This window comes from Camelus dromedarius, chromosome 2 (assembly GCF_036321535.1).
Source record: "Camelus dromedarius isolate mCamDro1 chromosome 2, mCamDro1.pat, whole genome shotgun sequence".
NCBI lineage: Eukaryota > Metazoa > Chordata > Mammalia > Artiodactyla > Camelidae > Camelus > Camelus dromedarius.
The window spans coordinates 21,931,995-21,952,357 of record NC_087437.1 but is presented as its reverse complement, the minus strand read 5'-3'; the positions used below and the strand labels follow the sequence as shown (position 1 = coordinate 21,952,357).

Here is a 20,363-nt window from a genome sequence, read left to right as displayed (position 1 = left end):
AAGTAAGAGAATAAGAGTTAAAATATGATAGAATCTCCCTTCTACTTTCCTTGGATCTGGCTGTTTGAAGGAGACTCCCTAGGTTTTCCAGCAACCAGCAAACGCTAATACTTTCTATTTAAAAGCAACTAAGGAAAAACACTTCCCCAAAGCAAATTAAGGCAACCTCCTGCCTCCAGCGCCCCCACCCCACCCCCACCCCCCCATCATCTGTAGAGCATGGAGCCAGGTCCCATTTGGGTACCACTCGGCAGGGGGTTCGCTTTCATCCCTCTCCCCACCGCCCCTGCCGGCGGGATGTGACTAGGGTTGCGGGTCCCGGGGTGCCAGGGAGGAGCCGCCCGCCCGCCCCAGGAGAGGAGGCGGCTCCCGCCTGGGAGCCGCCCCCTCTCGTCGCCGGAGAACAAACGGGATATTCAGCAGTGGCCTGTGGCTGCCAGAGCAACTCCTCGGGGGAAATTGAGCGGCGAGGCAGACTGCACCGTGATCGCCTAGAAAAGCGCCCGGGCCCCGCTTGCCGCGCACACCGGGTACCTGGGCTGCCCCGCGGCGGTGCGCGCGCGAGAGAGCGGGAGAGGGCGAGCCGGGGTGCGGGCGCGCCGGGCGTGAGCCTGGGCGCTGCGGAGCGCGCGTGCTCCGGGCTGCGCGCCGGGGGCCGGGGGCGAGCCCCGAGCGTCTCCACCCGCCATGAGGGGCGCGGGCGCCTGGGCCCCGCTCTGCCTGCTGCTGGCCGCGGCCGTCCAGCCCTCGCGGCCGCAGCCGCAGCCGCAGCCGCAGCCCCAGGAGAGGTAACGCATCCCCCTCCATCGCTCCCTCCCTTCCTCCCTTTCCCTCGCCGGCTGCTTTTGCTTTACTCAGTCCGCTTCGGGGCGTCGGGGAACCCACGAGCGACCGGGACCTCAAGACGGCGCCTGTCCGCGGGGCTCCCTTTTGCGCCGCTGGCTCCGCCGGCCCGCCACCACGTGGTGGAGCCTTAACCTGCCCTGCGTCTCCTCTCCCCGAAGGTTTATGCAGGCGAGGGAAGCACTGGGGCTCAAATATGTGAACTTTGGTTTACTTCTGTTTTCCTCCCTGGAGAGGCTTTGCTCAGAAACGTAAGCCTAGGGAAAAACTCGAGTCGCGCGGGCGCCCGGGCGCCCGGGGAGCCACCGTCGGAAAGTTAACTCTTTGCCCACCTCCTAGCTGCCGGATGGCCCCAGAACCTGGGCTGGGGGACCCACTCGATGGCCAACTTTGGTATCTCCTCTTCCACCCCCATCACTGTCAACCTCCATTTTCAATGCGAGGCTCTGCCAGTGGCCAACGATTTTAAGAAAAGGGGAAAATTAAGCATCTCTTCAACTCTAGGACATTAAAACTTTTTTTTTGTATTAGCCAATTAATTGTCTATCTTTAAAACCATGGACCCCACAGAGCCTAGCTCTCACCTTCTCTCTTACAACCCCTCACCTCCCACCCCCACCCTCAGTTAAATTTTCCGTTTACCATTTGCTTGTAAGTTGCATACCACTACCTGGAGGACTTGATTGCATATGGATGGATGAATGGATGAATGGTTGGTTAAATGGATAGACGGATCTTGTGTTATTATGCTGGAGACAGATGGCAGCTGGGCTGAATATTTCATCAGGCTGTAATTTAAATATTCTAAGAGCCAGCAAGTATTTAAAATCCCTTATATTATTGCAGGCACTTAATAATCAATATTAACTTTATCCAGATTAAATTTCCTTTCCTTTTATTTTCCCAGACCTGTTTTCACATGTGGCGGCATTTTTACTGGAGAGTCTGGATTTATTGGCAGCGAAGGTTTTCCTGGAGTGTACCCTCCAAATAGCAAATGTACTTGGAAAATCACAGTAAGCATTTTTAAAAAGGGTATTCTCCTAGAAGTGAATATTGGAAACAGTGGAAGGCTGCTGCTTTTTCCCTCTGGTGTCAGAATTCGGGTTGGGGGCAAATGTCTGAAATAGTGAAATGTTGAATTTACCTCAACTATTTGGGAGGTTTTTAATAGAACTAATGGTGTCCTGCATTAGCGATTAGAAAGGGCTCAAGATAATGCTTGGAGGGATAAATTCTTAAAGCAGATGTGTTTCTGAAAACCTAGTGTGACTCAGTTGAGTTTCATGGATTCAGAATAAAGCTATTTTCAGGCAAAGGCCTGCCCTGAAAGACTTAGAAGCTATTTGCTGCCTGTGCCTTGCATATATGTCTCCCAGTGGGAGATAGAAGATCAAAGGTAATGATCACCTCTGACTACTTTATATCCATTAGGGGGAAAAAGTGGGAAAAGAAAAAGAAAAAATATACCACTTAGTGTCCCTGACTTAAAACCACCACCAAAAGCAATCTAAGAATAGAAAATAATAACTTAGGGGAGAAAAGTCTAAATATCAAACAGAAACGAATAAAATAGCCATGCTGGTTAGTAATGGCATGGATTATGTGGAGTCAAGATAAGAAGTCAGATTTAGAGACAGCCAGCTTTAAAAAAAAAAAGATCTGGAGTAAGTCAGCTAGACTGAGTTTGCTTTCCACTTAGCATTGTAGCAACTGTTATCTTCTTCATTTCTTTATTGTTGGGAAGTTGGTGATTGAACACACTGGTTCCCTGAAAGCTTCATCCAGATTGTGCCACCCATGAATTAATGATTTGTAAAAGTAGGTGCCTCTTATTGGGCACTTACTGTGTGCCAGGTACTGTCTCAAGTAGTTAACAAGCATGATTTCACTGAATCTTTGAAATCACTGTTAGAAAGTAGTAGTATTATCCCCATTTTATAGATGAAGAAGCTGAGGCCCAGAACAATGATATAAATTGGACTTGATCAAACATTTGGTAAGTCCCAGCTTTCTGTCAAGTGAAACCTATTTTACCAATGAGGCCTTCCCACCAGGAAAGTCATCTGACAGCCAGAGAGGAGGGGTTTCCCTCCTTGATGTAAAACCTGGCTCCTAGAGGCATTGATGGTCTCCTAGAAAATAATCAGCTGTCTGATGAATTGATATATCACATTGCATAGTATTTCGTTATGATATTGTAACACGTGGGGCCAGGAGAAGATGGGTCATAAAAAATAGCTTTGAAATCTTGGTATTAGCATAAATGTGAAATCAGGCTCTGAAATATACATGTAACTTGTTTTTCATATTATAGTTGTGTTTCCATTGTAATGAAATGGCTATAAAAATGATCCGAGGAAATTCACGACTGAGAGCCATCATGTGCCTAACAAGTGGAAATTCATGGTTAGCCAAGTGTTTTGGGTATTGTGGGCGTTGTTAGTGTGGAAACAAACTTTGATAAGAGGGAGGGTGTCCAGTGAAAGTTTTCCTTGAGAGAAGAAAGGTGTGCCCTGGGAGAGTCCTGACTACCCCATTCTTATGTGGGGGGGGGGGGAAATGTAATGATGCTTCCGTATAAATACAATGGAAAGGTGAGGCCAGTGGGCACTCATTCCATCACTCATAAGTTGGGCGACCAGGATTTATCTTCCTTAAAACTCAGGACTTTTTTGCTTTTTTTTTTTTTTTTTAACTTTATTTTCTTTAATGGAGGTACTAGGGATTGAATCCAGGACGTCGTGCATGCTAAGCATGAGCTCTACCAGTGAGCTATACCTCCCTTCCCAGATCTCAGGATTGTTGTGAAGATAAAGTGAGATAGTACATATTACAGCCTTTAGCTGAACGCCTGGAATATAATAAGTGCTCACTAAACATTAGCTACCACTGTTAACCATTGTTGCTGGTATTGACTTGTCTTTCCTTCTGACCTGCAAGCAATATGGCAGCTCACTGCCGCCTCCTTACATCGGCTAAACTGGGCTCGGCATCAACTTAAAGTGACTCAGACTTTCATGGAACAATCAATTATGTCATGTATATCTAGGAAAACTTACTTCTGTGCTTGGGTTCTCCTGTGCTCTCACTGGAGAGGTTCTGTGTGAGTTGGGACTAGGTGGGCTCCTAGTGACAGAGATCCAGAGTAACAATGGCTCAGACAGAAGCTTGGTTCTCTCTCCAGTGAAGGAATCTGGAGGTAGGCAACCCAAGGTTGGTGTGGCATCTTCAGACCACTAGGCACTCACTATCCACTCAGATGTGTGCACAAGTTCCAGCCATCAGGTTCATGTTCTAGCCAACAAACAGGAAGACAAGAAGGGCATAAATCCTCCCTTTAAGGACGTTGTACAGAATTACATGCATCTCGATGTTGGTTTCATTGGCTGGTTGTTAGTTACATGGCCACTTCTAGCTACAAAGAAGCCCTGAAGTGAAGGTTTCATGTCCGCAATCCTTGTGCTCCGCTAAAATTCAGAAGTCTCCTTTTGAATAAAAGTCTTCTATCAACTGTGGAAAGAAGGGAAAACAAGCAGACGACAAGCAGTCTCTGTGACATATTTATTTGTGGTTTGCCCAGGATGCCTGACCTCATGCTCAAAAGTTGAGTAACAGATGCCAGCCTTTTTTGAAAAATATGTATTTTTAGAAAGCATAGGCAATGCAGAAGAAAGGACTGCATAATTTGCTTTTCTAGTGAGAAGCTTTATGGTTCTCACTCTTAGCCGGTTAAGTTGATTCTATTTCAAGGGGCTGCCTCTTTTATGTTTGCATATGAGTAGCTCCCAAGAACTTCCAGAGGAGCCCAGCACATTCTCCTGGTTATAATTGTAGCCTCAGCAGAATGTTCACAAAGGCCCTGGGTGCTCTCAAGGTCTCAGTTTGACAATATAGTCATTCCTTTGTATTTTACAAGGAATAACACTGAATCGCTGGTAAAAATCTACCCAGTTCTTCATGGTTTGTTAGTAGCAGAAGGGAGCTCCCCAGCTCCTGGAGACCCTCTGGTTGATAAAAGGAGGAAAACTGGTAGAGTTAAAGCTTGTAGAAGCTTGTAGCCTTAAGATCTGTTATTCATTCAACACACATGCACTGGGTGTTGGGTGCTATTGGAGTTATGGTGAACAAGGCAGCCAAGCTCTTTGCTCTCATGCAACTAGCGTTCTAGTTTGGAGGGACAGGCAATTAATGTTTAAACAAGTGAGTAATCAAGGAAATATCAAGTAGTGATAAATGATTTCTGAAAATAAAAATCAATGCCACTTTGTATCCATTACGATAGCTACTATAAAAAACAACAACCCAGAAAATAACACCTGTTGACAAAGATGTGGAATAATTAGAACCCTCGTGCATTGCTGGAAAGAGTAAAATGGTGCAGCTGCTGCAGAAAACAGTATGACACTTTCTCAAGAAATTAAACATAGAATTTCCATATTACCCAGAAATTCGGCTTCTGGATATATACTCAAAAGAAGTGAAAGCTGGGATTTGATCAGATTTTTGTGTGTCCACATTCATGGCAGCATTATTCACAATAGCCAAAAGGTGGAAGCAACCCAAGTGTCTATCCACAGATGAATGGACAAACAAAATGTGATATACCAAAAGAAAAAGAGAGGGAAATGTGGTATACAAAGGAACATTATTCAGCTTTAAAAAGTAAGGAAATTCTGACACATTCTACAACATGGATGAACCTTGAAGACGTTATGCCAAATGAAATAAGCCAGTCCACAGAAGGACAAATATTGTCTGATTCTACCAACATGGGGCACCTAGAGTAGTCAAAATCAGAGAGACAGAAAGTAGAATGGTAGTTTCTAGAGGCTGGTGAGGGTAGAGGAATGGGAATTAGTATGAAATGGACACAGTTTCCGTTGGGAAATATGAGAATGTTCTGGAGATGGATTGTGGCGATGGTTGCACAACAATGTGAATGTACTTAATGACACTGAATTGTACACTTAAAAATGGCAAAAGTGGGAAATTTTATGTATATTTTATCACAATAAAGTATTTTAAAAATAAAACACAGAGGTGGGATATTATATAATAATAGTATCATTCCCTTACACAAAATATTCAGAAAAGGCAAATCTATAGAGACAAGGTAGATTAGTGGTTGTGGGGCAGGGGCTAGGTATGGGGATTAACAAGTTCATGGTCACTAGGGATCTTGAAAGGATGGAAATGGTCTAAAACTGACCTATGGTGCTGGTTGTACAACTTGGTATACTCACTAGAAATCATCCAGTTGTGCGCTTACAATGGGAGAGTTTTATAATATGTTAAATATACCTTAAGAAATTTGTAAAAAAAAAAAAAATACCCTGAAACCATAACATAGCAGTGGATAGAAGTAGCTGTGGATGAGGTGGTCAGGAAAGGCCACTCTGAGGAGGTGACATTTAAGCTGAGGCCTGAATGACAAGGAGTCAGCCAAGTGAAAGTCTGGGGAAGAGCATTTTAGGCAGTGGGACCAGAAAGTGCAAAGGCCCTGAAGTGTAAAGAAGTTTGATTGTATGAAGAGCAGCCAGGAGGTCAGTGTGGCTGGAACAGCATAAGCAAGTGGGGGGATGGGAGGAGAAGTGGAAAAAAGATGAGCAGCGTCCTGTGGGCCACAGAGAAGAGTTTGAATTTTATTTTGAGTAGGAAGCCACTGGAGAATCTTAAGCAAAGGAGTGAGATTACCTGATTTTAAAAGATCATCCCGGCTGCCTTGTGGAAGATGAATTGTGGGGAATTAAGAGTGGAAGCAGGGAGGCCTATTGGGAAGCTCCGTGGTACCCAGGGGTGAGAAGATGGTAGGATGGACAAGGGGGTAACAAAGGAGATGAAGAAATGTGGACTCTTCTGCCTAAAGCAGTTGTCTTAGGAGTTCTGAATGCAGCTCGGGTGTCATGGCACCAGGCGAGAGGCCGGATGCACTGGGCTCTGGACTTTCTTGACAGCTGCTCCAGGCAGGGCTGTGCCCTGCTGTGGCCTCATCCAACGCAGTCTCTTAAAGGCTTTCCTGAAGCCCGTGGATCCTGTCCATTTTCCAGCTCCCGCCATCAGTAAACCAAGAATAGCATTCCCACTGGTAATTCATTATCATAGAGGCCCCTCTAGATGGAAGAGTTTCAGAGTAGCCCTCAAACTCAAGTTCCTATACCTAGAAACACCCTGCCTCTCACTGCTCATCCGCCTCGCAGTCCGTTCTTCCGGGCTGGAGATGTGTCCCAGCAAGGTGGCTTTCATCACCAAATTGTCTTCATCGAACTGTGTCTATCTCGTGGGAGGGACTGGGGAGAGTCCGATGTTAACATCAGTTCAGTGCTAGAAAGGAGAAGGCTAGTTGTTACCACCAAACTTTCCAGCCCTTCGTAGGAGACTTTCTGATAGAGAACGGACATCGAGATTTAAATTTGGATGTGTCCTTAAATTACAGTACTTTAACATTTTCATTGCTATTTCTTGGACAGCTGCACTGTCTAAACACACTATCAACGTTGGCTATTTAAATTTAAACTGATCAAAATTAAGTTGAAAATTAAAAATCCAGTTCTTCAGTCTCACTGGCCATATGCCAAATGCTCAGTGTCCACATGTAGATAGTGGCCACCATATCGGATATATATATATATATATAATATCCATATAATATATTATAATGTAATATGAATATTTCCATTCTCGCAAGAAGTTCCTTCGGACAGTGCTGTTCTAGAAAAATCATGAGGTTAATCTCGCTCATGTAAAGGCCTGTTGAGGACGCAGGTGCTCCACGCTGCTTATGTGTACTCCTGCTTTGCAAACGGGGAAGCTCACGCTTGTTCTGCGTGGAGTTGAAGCTGTGACTGGAACTCGAGCCTGTCGACTCAGCTTTATCTTTGCAGCCACTGACTCTTGGTGACCTCAGCTGGTCTTAGGTCTTACTAGTTAATTTTGCTGAGTGTGCTCAAAAATGTATGAGTTCAGGTCAGAGAATTTGAGGGTCAAGAAATTGTTAAGTATTTTGTAATCAGTGATGCAGTTGAGGGTTTCTTAGTTTCCTGTAAGAGCTGATTTTCGGGACTGTCACCTAAGGGGCATCAGGATAAACTGCTTAGTCTGCCTACGCTCGGGGTGGGCAGGAGTTAAGTCTAATTTGACAGCTACTGGATGTATTATTCTTTGGAAAATGGTGGCTGGTCTTCTAAGCAGGCTTGGAAGGACAACATGATGGGGTTGAGGCAAAAGTCACCCTAACTGAAGGATGAGAACTAGGAACTCTCCTGTGTCAAGCCAGGCAACAGGAAATGAAACTTATTGCAAACTTGGCAAGTCACCAGTACTTCTATTCCTTGAGCTTTTCATCCATAACTTGTTCATTTTATAATTCCATAGTAGAATTAGAGATTCACATTGATGATTTGACACAATTTAAAAAGAAAAAGAGGCATCAGTAGCAAAATAATACCTTGTGAAAGCAACGCCGTCAGAGTCTGACTTGGGCTGCCTAGGGTACGGCCAGCTAAGTGGAACCAGCTGAACTTCTGTTTATAGCAGCTATGCAAATTAGAGGAAACTTGAAGCCTAGAACTTTCTGGGAACTCTCCTCGAATAGGTATGTAGGAATTGTTATTTTAAATTGGTTCCTGAAGTTAAAACTAAATATTGCCTCTGAATTGCTGTTATTATCGAACAGGACCAGCCATTGGTGTGCAGATGTCAGTGAGGAGGATTTTGTTCTTAGACTTAAAGCCTGAGCATAATTTACAGAACAGTCTCTACAAATGGGATAATTCATGTGTGTGGTCCTGTTGTTATAAATCATCATCGAAATTACAAGGTGTTTATTTATTATTTATATTGCTGCTTTATTTTCAAAAAAGGTTTCAAGGTAGTGAAATTAGAGAGCAGATCAGTTATTATTTTCGGCAGAAATCTGGTTTGGGAAAATCCAGCAAACGTTTGAGCAGTTTAAAATGTGGTATCAGAGTTTCCTTTAACTTTGAAGTGTTAATGTGGGAAGATCAGAAAGTCACAGACCCAGGCCAGAAGTGGGAGCATGATTATAGCAATCCCATTTAAGCTGAGAGTTTGTGGTAAATTTTTCCTTATTTAACTAATTCATGCAAAAGGAGAAAAGCATAACTTGTCATATGTAGACGATCTTCAGTTCTCCAGGTTATTCACATACTGTCACTTTGATAACTACTCACTGTTTTCTAATCAGCTGGAATTAAATATACCAGTTATTATATAGTTGCAGATCCAGAATAATAACATGGTTTTCAGCATCCCTTCAAAAATATAGTTATCATTCTGTCTCATGTACATCCAATTCTGTGATGTCAGCGGATACATGTTCGGATGTCCTTTTCGCAAATGGGGAAGCTGAGGCCTAAAGAACTTGTATGCTGCCTGATACCATCATCCCTGCAAATGGAGTGAAAAGATTGGGTGACAGAAATGCACCATCATGCACCTATCTTTTTTTTTTTTTTTACTTTTCTTTAGTGGGGGTAATTAGGTTTATTTATTTATTTACTTATTTTTTATAAACAGAGGTACTGGGGATTGAACCCAGAATCTTGTGCATGCTGGGCAGGCACTCTACCACTGAGCTATACCCTTTCCCCTTATGCACCTATTTAGCAAATAAATATTCACTCAGTGCTTATTGAGCATCTGCTGTATACCAAGCATTGGTTTGAGCCCTGAGGGTAAAAAGGGGCAAGGCACAGTTTCTGTCCTTAGGGAGCTTATAATCTGCTAGGGAGTAGTTAGACCAGAAAATCAGTAGCAATTATGTTGTGTAAATAATTATGCTGCTCACTGTTAAGTAGTTTTAAGTATTGATAATGTGGAATAAGGCTTATTGACATTTTAAAAATTATCGAAGATTATTAAATGAAAATAGTGATTACCTCATGTGGTGTAAAAGATGGTATGACCCATTTTATATCTGTGCTACTCTAAGACTTAACAGATTGTTACTGGGTCCTTCATTTAACAGCACAGGGCTGTTTTACAACACACACCTTGATATTTCCAAATACACCTAATAGACAATTATGTAAAGGCATTCCTATACGATTGCCTTGGGGGTGAGTTTGTTGCTAATGTATGTTAAAGTCGTCATACTGAATCCATCCACCAAAAGCCTGATTAAATGTAAATGGCGTTCACATTTAAAGAAATGATACATTAAAAAGGTGATTGGGATTTATGTCTTCCCAATAACCTTCAAATGGCTTCATGAAAAGGAAAGTCAGTGGTGGTGGGGCATGGGGTTGTGTGAAAATTGAAGCTTATAGTGATGCTCCAGTAAGGTTAGTGCTAGGTATGTAATTTGAGAAAACAAATAGTGAATTTAGACGGGAAGTCAACATTTAAATCACTTAATTATACCAAAGAGTATGGCAAAGTGTTCTAAAACTACTGTATTATTTGCCTGGCATTAACACAGCAGGATAGATAGGGGAATGGAATTTTGGCCTTACACACATAATTCCTGGCTTTAAGCTACACATAGGATTTAAAATTATATGGAGACTTAAATTCCTTAACTATGGGTTTTTAAGGTGTACATACACATTTGTTGGACTAGGCTTCGTTATTTCAGCTGCCTGAATAGTAATTTAACCCAATACCTGACTTCATATTATTTACATCTGATTCCTTAGTAAAGATGAGTGTAATTAACAGAGAATGTCTACATACCCACGCTTGAGGACTGTGTAAATGGGAAAAGAACACTATAGCTGTTTTTTATTTGTTTTTTAGTGAAGGGAGTCTAATTCAGAAACTGATTCTTATGATACTTAAACTGTCCCAACTAGGTTTCAACTGATAAGATACTGGAAGAATTAAAACATTTTCCTTGCTGCCTTAAATCCTTGTGGGAAGCAGGGAGAATATAAATCCTAAATAAATAAGCAAGTAGGTGACGTTTTCCCACTGGGGCCTCACTTAAATTTTTCTAAATTTGTTTAGTTTCCTGTTTGCTTTTAAGGGCCTCTGTTGTTTGTTTTTGTTTTGTTTTTCTTTGCTCTCTCACATGGAAATCGACTATGTTTTTATTGATTGAAAACTTGATGTTTTATTAATGTACTTACTTGTACTGCTTGTGTTTTTAGTGCTGGGCTAAGGCACCCTTAGAAAGGGCTTAATGACTAGAGAAGAAAATGAGAAACCATGAAAATGAAGCCTTCATTGCGTGTTTCTTTTTTTCCTGAACGAGATCTCTTTAGTAATACACTAATGACAAAAAAAGTCATTTTTTCCTGAAACATTGCTATAATAATAGAGCGCAAAGATAACATATTTAAAACCCCTCTATTAAAAAGCAGTGTAATGAGAAAGCATTTGACAGAAGTAGAACACCCAGAAATGATTGGGAAGAATTTGTTTTCAAAAAGACTGGTGGAATTATTTTCACATTCCTTTCGCATCTCCAGAGTTTAATTTATGATGTGAAATTATGGGCAGATTTGATTGTTCCATAAATTTGCAAATTCCTACAAGGCATCAGGTATTGACAGAAAAAAACAAAAGCAAAAACAACAGAGCATGTTCTCATGTGTTGGCTGCTATATGCTGGAGACCAGAGAAGCATTTAGAGGGCTCTTAATTCTAAGACTCTCTCTCTTTTTTTTAAACTTTCGCATGGTCCTGCTTTTAGGTTTTGGAAAATGTTCCCGGGGATGGCTGCTCGCCCTTGTTCCTTGCACAGTCAAGTTTAATCTCTGTGTAACCTCTGTGGCTCGTTGATCTTTGATGCTATGAAAAATGCAACCATGACCTTCAGCTTACACACCTGCACCTTATAATTTAGCAACTTTTTATCAACAGTGGCAATGGTGGTTCTGGGGTACTCTTGAATTTCTTACTCTTGGAACTTGGGAGAATAGAAATGTTTTCTTCAGATATATTATTTGTTAGATTGTAAGAGTCAATGTGGCAAGTCTCTGGAAAACCAACATAAATACCTAAAAATAAATGGAACACCCACAGAGACGTGGGGAGTTGCAGTCAAAGCTGCGCAAGCCCTGCCACTAAATATCACCTCTCTTTCACCACCTCCCCCTCAAGACGCTCCTGAGCACAACATATAATAAAACAGTGTTTCCCAAAGTGTGGAGGAAGGGACTTTTTAGTCACAAATGGGCTATTCTATGGACCAGGCTGATAAGAAACACAGGGAAGCCCGGTGGAGATTTGTGGCACTGCTTACTGCTCCTGGGAATGAATGAATGGGGTCTGAGACGAGTCTAACACAGACTTTGTAAAAGCTCTGGGCTACGACCGACCTTCTGTGAAGAAATCATAATTCATTAAAACTATTTTAAGGTACCTACCAGAGATCAGGTGTTGGGTTGAACACAGAGACAGCAATGATTGGAAAACCACGTCCCAGAACAGGGCTTGGCGAGGTAGGGAGGCTTTGAGTCAGGGAGATGTCCTGGAAATGCCTAATAGCACAGGGTGAGAGGGTTCATGGTGCAGGGCCGTATACGTGTGGCATTACTCAGTGACTAGAAGAATGGACATTGGCAAGTTGTACTGAAATACAAGCCATTGTACTGAGCCGTTTACTAGGTATGTGATGCAGTTTCCAGAACTTTCCGAAGGTGGTTGTCACAGCCAGACCTGCCTCGTAAGGGTATGGTGAAGACTGATGAAAGGCCCTTGGCACACTGCTTGATGCAAGCAAGGACTCAATAAATGTTTTTTTTTTTTTTTTCAACCTCTCTTCCAGGGCTGTAATAAGGCATAAAAGTGTGGTGTTTGTGTAGAACTTGACTGCAAGCCAACACATTTCAAGCTGGATGGTAATCCCTTTGGGGCATGGCTAGTTCCCATTGGAAATACTCATTCCTGCTCACTATGTCCTTTCTTCACTTAAAATATGGTCTTTCATAAGACTTTGTCCACAGAAAGTCTTCCAAAACTTCCCTAATTCTCCTCGAGCCTTGTGCCCTCAGCTGGCCACCTCCCACCCAGCACCAACCGAGCTGCCCCTTAACTTTGAAAACTAGGCTGTTTAGAGGCACAGAAAGCCTTGTCAGATAAAAATTACAAATAATTTTCTGTCTTTAGAGATGGAGACTTTAATTCACCTTTGGGACCTCAAATCATCAGAGTAGCCCCCACAAGTTACACAAATGAAGTAATGCATTTATTTGTTTATTCCTAATAGAGACACCCCATGATACATAGTTAAGAATGTAATTTCTTGAGCCAGACTGCCTGGGTTCAAAGACCAGCTCCACTATTGTGGTGGTGAGTCTCCAAAGATGACCCTAAGTACCCACACTTCCTGGAATTTGCACCTTTTCCCAGTACTGCCAAACATGGAATCTGGGCTGGCCCTGTGGGAAAATAGGATGGGGCGGACGTGACACTGCATGACTTCCAGGCGAGGGCATGTGAAATCTTAAAGCTTTGCCTTAGTCTCTTAAAATGTGAATTCTAGGGGAAGCTAGCTGCCATGTAAGGACCACCATGCTGTGAGGAAGCCCAAGCTGGCCATGTAGTGAGGCTTCATGGAGAGAGAGAAGGATGCTCTGACAGTCCCCAGCTGCGGTGCCAGGCCTGTGAGTGGAGAAGTCATCTTGGAGGACCGGCCCAGTCAAGCCTTGGGATGACTCAAGCCCTAGTTGATAACTGATAGTAACAGCATGAGATAATTCAAGCAAGAACCACCAGCCTGAGACCAGTGAACTCACAGAACCATAAGAAATAAGAGAACATTGTTGATTTAAGCCCCCAAATTTGGGGGTTGTATGTTATGCAGCAACAAATTACCAAAACAATGACTTACTAGCTGTGTGACCCTGAGTTTGTTAACCTTTCCATGCCCCAGCTTCCTCAACTATAAAATACGGCTAATAATACTCCCTGCCTCATAGGATCCCTTTGGGCATTAAATTAGCACATGTATGGTACTAAGAACAATGCTTAACATGTGGTAAATACTGAAAAAAGAAAATTTATTAATTCATCCATGAAATATTTAGTGAATGCTTAATATGTGTCAGTCCCTGTTTTGTATTCTGGAGATATAATAGTGAAGGTTCTTGCACTGATGGTGTTTACTTTCCAGAGGGGAAGAGAGACACTAAAGTAGATCACAGAGAGCGGGGTGGGAATAAGTACTATGAAGACAATGAAACAAAGTGATGCAGGTGATGGGACATTTGAGCTGAAACCTGGATGATGCAACACATCTCTCCACTGATGGTTCTTGAAAACATTGTGAGGTCATCACTGCTCTGAATGCAGATGATTGGGTATGTGGCATTAAGCAACTTCTGGGGTTTCTAGTCCATTATAAGTAGAGTACAAAATGTATTCTGGATGGTTATGAGTGGGAAGGCCTTACTCATGAGTTAAGTTTAGCTCCTGCAGAGAAAGTAGTGGATTTGGTTTGCCTCTTTGCTTCTTTGTATTTGATTTGTTTGGTTTTTACTTTTGTAAGGTGCTTTGGGATGTGGAGAGGGGACGGGCTGAATGGTCAGTTTTTGTGAGTAGCTTTGCCTTGGGTGCCAGGTGACACGGTGTGATGCAGAGTTGGGAGGAAACTTGTCATTGTCCCCACAGAGCATCAAGAATTAGCATCCTTGAAACAGGTAGAGGCTTCCTCTTCATCAGCCTGTTCAGGGGACTTGGAGGGCACATCCATCAACAAGAAAATTTTGTTTATCCATTTATTTGTGAATGGACACTTTTTGGGGGGCAATTTTGAATAATGCTGCTGTGACCATTGGTGTACAAGTGTCTGTCTGAGTCCCTGCTTTCAATCCCTTTGTGCCTACGCCTAGGAGTGGAATTGCTGGACCATGTGGTACTTCTATGTTTAGCGTTTTGAGGAGCCACCAAAATGTTTTACAGTAATAAGAGAGGAAAGACATGTGGACGTTACCGCTAGGGAGCCAGACGGCTTTGTGAACCTGTGTATGCATCCCTTGGAGGTGCTCCAAAACGACTGGGATTTTAGGGGGGATTCTGGCACAATCATCAAGCCTTAGGAACTTGTACCATTGTCCATTGCCCTTCAGAGATTACAACTAAGCATGTATTATTTGGAGATACATCTGTGTGGTAGAAAAAAATTTTTTTAGAGTCAGGGAATCATCAGGAGCCAGGCAGCTACTTTAAGAGTTAGCTGCCCAATATACTTGTTTTTATCATTGTGAGTTATAATTTTAGTGAACTTGATTTATTGTTCTCCATAAATCTTATATACATTTATTTATTCCTATAAATCTTAGCAAGGTGTATATTGTTTCAGTATTCTCTATAAATCTTAGCTGTATCCATCTGAAAATAATGAAACTACATTTCTCAACATAGAAATAAATCATAGAATTATTAAGTCAGAAAAAAGTTATCAGACAGCGTTCCTATCTCTCTATCCCCCAGTGCAGGCTGGAATCTACTGCCTCTGTGTTCCTGTAGCATCTGGGGAGTATCTTTATTGCAGCGCTGATCACTGACCATCTGCGTCCTTTACTAACTGTAAAGCTCTTGAGGACAAGACCCTTATTTTAGTTGTCTGTTTTCCAAGTAGTTAATAGAGTGCTTGGCACAGGCAGTAGTAGTTGAAAGAAAGAATGGATGTATAAATAAGTGAATGAATGAACAGGTCAATTAATTACTGCACCTGCTTTTAGGCAGAACAACACGGAAGCCATAGATCTCTGCAGAAGAGTATCTGTTTATTGCCAGAGATCTCTGGGGAAGGCGACTTGCTCTGAAAATGTTCGTAGTCTGTAGAATGCTGTCGTTGAAAGAGAGGCTCTCTTCCTGTGTCCTGCCCGGCTGCACCTCTAGTTGTGTTCCACGTGTGTGCTGTCTGCAGCCCCCCACCCCGGTTTGTGCATTGTCAGTCACTGTATGGTTGTCCTTGTGTGACCACCAGTTCCTCAGCATATCTACTTCAGTGACATGAACTAAACAACGCACCATTTGGATTTAATGTTGGTTACTGAATATTTACTTTCCAGTATGGGTGAACATTTCTTAGCAGCATCACGGACTGAAGGTCTTCTTATTGTGGCTTCTATGTTGACATCCCAGGGCACAGTTAGTTACAGTATAAATGCACATTACACTTCGCGTATGTGCAAGAGTCCAATGCTGCATTATTAATGTTGACTTTGATAGCTGCTAATTTTATGTATAAAACCATTTGGGGTTGGAATTTGTAAATAGTTAAATAGAGAAATAGATGAACAGTTAATATGAGTTACGGGTGTATTCTGTTAGCTATTTAGCTTTGGGAAAAACACTTTCTTTTAAAGCCATCAAATCCTTATAAAAAGTGGCAAAAGGCTGAATGAAAGAGATGAGATTATAGCATAATTCTAACATTTGTAGAATTATTTGGTGAATGAGCATTTATAACATTAAGTCACCTCCCCTAAAGTATTATGTTTAAGTTTAAATATTTCATTCCATTTTGGTCATAAATCTTTTGGAAAAAAGCCACTTGGGGGGAATTCTTCACATCTCGTGAGGATGAATGAACTGTAAAATCACCGTTCTGTTGATGATTATACCTGCCTCTGGCTGAACAGTGATTTTCACACTTACCCCAGTGATCCTGGAAACCTTTATGAGGGAAACAGACACGGTAGCTTCTGTGGCAGAGCCAGGCCAATAAGAGGCGAGATTTTTCTTTCCACTTGGTGTTATTTTGTGGACTGTGATGAAGACCAAAGCAGGACCAGTAGGAGATGTACATATACACACAAGCCTGTGTACAAACACATGCATATAAATACATACCCATGTATGCATATAAACATATGTACACACAAACATACACACATGTGCATGTAAACACACACCTGTGTATACGTATAAACACACGCACACAGCAACATACACATATGTGCATGTAAATACATACACGTGTATATATGTACATGCATAAAGAGATTTGTTTCAAGGAATTGGCTTATGTGATTGTGGCAGCTGGCCAGTCCGAAATTCGTAGGGCTATAGTGGGTAGACTGGCCAGGAACTGGTGCTGCAGTCTTGAGGCAGGATTCCTTCTTCCTTAGGGAAACCTTGATTTTGCTATTAAAGCCATTCAGCTGACTGGACGAGGCCCACTCCCATTAATCAAGATAGTCTTCTTTACTTATGGTGAGCTGATTGCAGGTGTTAACACAGCTATGAAATACCTTCACAGCAACCCTAGGTTAGTGTTTGAATTATGGGTTCTGCAGCTCAGCTGAGGTGACAGGTGAAACTAACCATCCAGCGGCACTGCAGGGTTTTGGGCAAGGAGTGACGTAATGTGACTTGAGTTTGTAAAGGATCACCCTGGAGGCTGTGTTGAGAATAAAACATGGGGTGCAGGGACCGACGTGGGGAGACTAGTTAGGAGGCTATTCCTGTAATTCAGCTGGGAGATGATGATGGCTTGGACCAGCGTGGGAGCCATGGAGGGGGTGAGGCATGGTCAGTTTCTGTATACTTTAGAGTAGAGCCAATAAGAATTACTGATGGACAGAATGTGGGGTGCAAGAGAAAGAGGGGAGCCAAGGATGACTTCCAAGTCATTGGTCTGAGCACACTGGGAGGATGGAAGTGAGAGCAACTGTGACAGGGAAGGTCAGGTGGAGCGGATTTGCCCGGGGTGATCAGGGGTTCTGTTTCAACATGTTAAGCTGGGGTGTACATCAGACCCCACAGCAAGATGTCATTCCAAATACTGCTTAACCAGCAGAGAGAACAGGAGGCAGGTAACATTTGCTTTGTATTCTTGAATCTGTGCTTCAGGAGAAGTTACAAAAATGCAAACGTGATCAGATGGCAACCAGTGAGCCCTGTCTTTAAAGCGTGCGGTTCCAGGACCTGGCTGCAGGAAATGGCTCTTAGGTGTGCTGGCTGCTGAAGATAAAGGTGCTCATGCAAGTTTCTGAAATGAAGAAGGATATATAGTAAAAAAAACAAAAAAAGAACGCTTCCCTTCACTGATAATGTCAATAAAGCCATTTCCTCTACTTCAAATGACCTGCTCTGGTGTATTACAGCAATAAATCTTATTTCTTGCCCAGCCTAAACCTATTATTCAGAGCCTACCATCACTATTTTACATTGAAAATAAGGTATTGGAATCTTTTGAGACTGAACTGTGGTACAGAGGGCTTGGTTGCTGAGAGTTTGGCATATTCCCAACACTGGAGATTTTTCTTCACTTTTCAACAGTTTATTGGGCCTGTTTTCAAGCCGTGCTCAAATGCTGCAGCAGAATGTGAAAAAATGCTTTCTAGAGCTAAACTGGGGGAGGGGGGGAGTGGTTTGCAGGGGGGGAAGTAATTAGGTTTTTTTCCTTTAAAACTTTTTTTGTGAAGGCACTGGGGAATGAACCCAGGACCTCATGCATGCTAAGCATGTGCTCCACCACTGAGCTATACCCTCCCCACTCTAGAGCTAAATGTTATCTGAGACAGAATCAGGAACCCGTGCACTGTTCCTGCCCAACTTGAAACAGTCAGCTTTCCAGGTCTTGAGTGTGATAGGTCCATCAGCCTAACATTTTACAGAATTTTACCCTTTATAATGAGCAATCACTCCATTACTCTGAGTCCTAATTTGATTTGACTCTCCGGATCAGCCTGACAAAAACAGCAAACACATTCTTGACATCCTGTTATTCTCAGGAGTTTCTGACTTTTAGAGACAAGAATTAAAAAATAAAGCTGACTGCCTTTGGGACCGTTACCAGATGTATCGGTGCACTTTAGAATCAGCCCTCTTGTTTATGTGAAAATAGTGTTAATTGTAAGACAGTACATTAATTTAATTTTAGACTTAAAAACAGGCCTAAAGTTGTCAAACTGTGTGTATTCCCAGTATCCATTAAATGGTCCTTGGAGGCTGAAAGTTTGAGAAACATGATCTGAGACAATGTTCTCAGAAGCTGTTCTCAGAAGCTGCTGAACGCAAGGTCATGTGCCAGATGGACAGTGAGGCCAAACAAATTGAAACATCGGAGTCTGGAGCAGAGAAAGTTTTAAGGCCGGGCCAAGCAGGAAGAGTGGGTGGCTTGTGCTCAAAAACTCTGAACTCCCTGATGGTCTTGGCGGAGGGAAGTTTTTATAGGCAAAATTTGGAGTGAGGGCTGCAGGATGCGTGACTTTCTTCTGATTGTTTGGTGGTGAGGTAACAGGGTGTTGTCCCAGGAATCTTGTGCTCAGCCTGAAGCTGCCATCCTTGACCTGGGTGGGGGCCTTCTTTGGGCAGAAGAACTCAAAGATATTGTTGTGTCTATTCCTTGAGGAGGAACCAGGACCCTGCTTTAGTTGCTGCACTATTGTTTCTTGACTGTTCCACCTTGTTTCTGCATCCTCTCCCCTGATGAGCAGCTGTTCGAATCTGCCCTTTGGAACTCCGGGAAGGTCTAGGAGGCTGAAGCCTATCTTCTGCAAACCAGAAACGGGACACTGAATGTATATGTACGGGGGTGGGGAAGGGGGGGGGCACACAGGGTCCTGCTCAGTTTCAAAGCCATAGTTACCTCTGACCTTTTCTTAGAGTCTAACAATGTGACCTGACACATGGTACATTGTTGATAAATATTTGATAAATTTATTGAAAAAAATTGGATAGCCTTCCTGGGAGAAACAAAAGAAGTAACATCGTTCCCTTGTGTTTTTACCCCTGCCCTTGAGGAACTTACATTCATTTGGCAAGAGTTTACAGCCATTGTGTTCCTGTGTTTTACTGACAAGTTATCAATACGTTCTGCTGCAGTTTTCTCACACAGTATATTTCTGAGCAGAAACCAAGAACCATAAGTCACAACCCTCCGCAACAATTCAGCTTTAGCTCTCTTGGGAAACTATCAAATTAACCACTGATATTTTCTAGTTTTATTTATATACAGAATGGCTGTTATTTCAGATTGAGAGTACAGTTGGTGTTAATGTCACTGAGCCAAACTTGGGTCCGCTTGCCTGCCCACTCTGCAGCAAAGCTAATATACTGACTCCCTGGTTGTGGTGAAGGAAAGTACAGTGTTTATTTGCAAGGGGCCAAGCAAGGAGAATTGGCAGCTTATGCTCAAGAAACCCAAACTCCTTGATGGCTTTCAGGGAAGGGTTTTTAAAGGCAACATTTGGGTTGAGGATTGCAGCTCATGGACTTTCTTCTGATTGGTTGGTGGTGTGGTAACAGGGTGATGTTTTGGGGATATTAAACATCAACCTTCCGGTTCCAGCCAGTCTGGGTTCTGAGTGCTTGTGGTCAGCATGTAGGCACCATCTTCCATTACGGTGTGGGTCTTATTTTCTGCAGAACAACTCAAAGATGTGCATCACATTGTTATGTATATTCCTTGAGGAGGAACAAGGACTCTGTTTTATCATTGAACTACTGTACAAGCTATCTTGCTTAACTGCTTTTCCTTTATTTCTTAATTTTTTTTCAACTTCTCTAATTAGTAAATGCTTGGTCTGCTCTTTGGAACTCAGGGAAGGCCTCTAGGAGACTATAGCCTTTTTCTACAAACAAGAAATAGGGGACGT

At 42.6% G+C, this 20,363-nt stretch overlaps 1 protein-coding gene across 1 annotated transcript in view; it reads left to right on the top strand.

Annotated features, from left to right (window-relative positions):
• The first annotated feature begins 407 nt into the window (after window positions 1-407).
• Window positions 408-20,363, top strand: part of PCOLCE2 (procollagen C-endopeptidase enhancer 2) — a 64,942-nt gene continuing 44,986 nt past the window's right edge. The window contains exons 1-2 of the mRNA XM_064491819.1: window positions 408-788; window positions 1,751-1,859. Of these exons, the coding sequence (XP_064347889.1) occupies window positions 688-788; window positions 1,751-1,859 (210 nt within the window). The 5' untranslated portion in view covers window positions 408-687. The remainder of the gene's footprint in view (window positions 789-1,750; window positions 1,860-20,363) is intronic.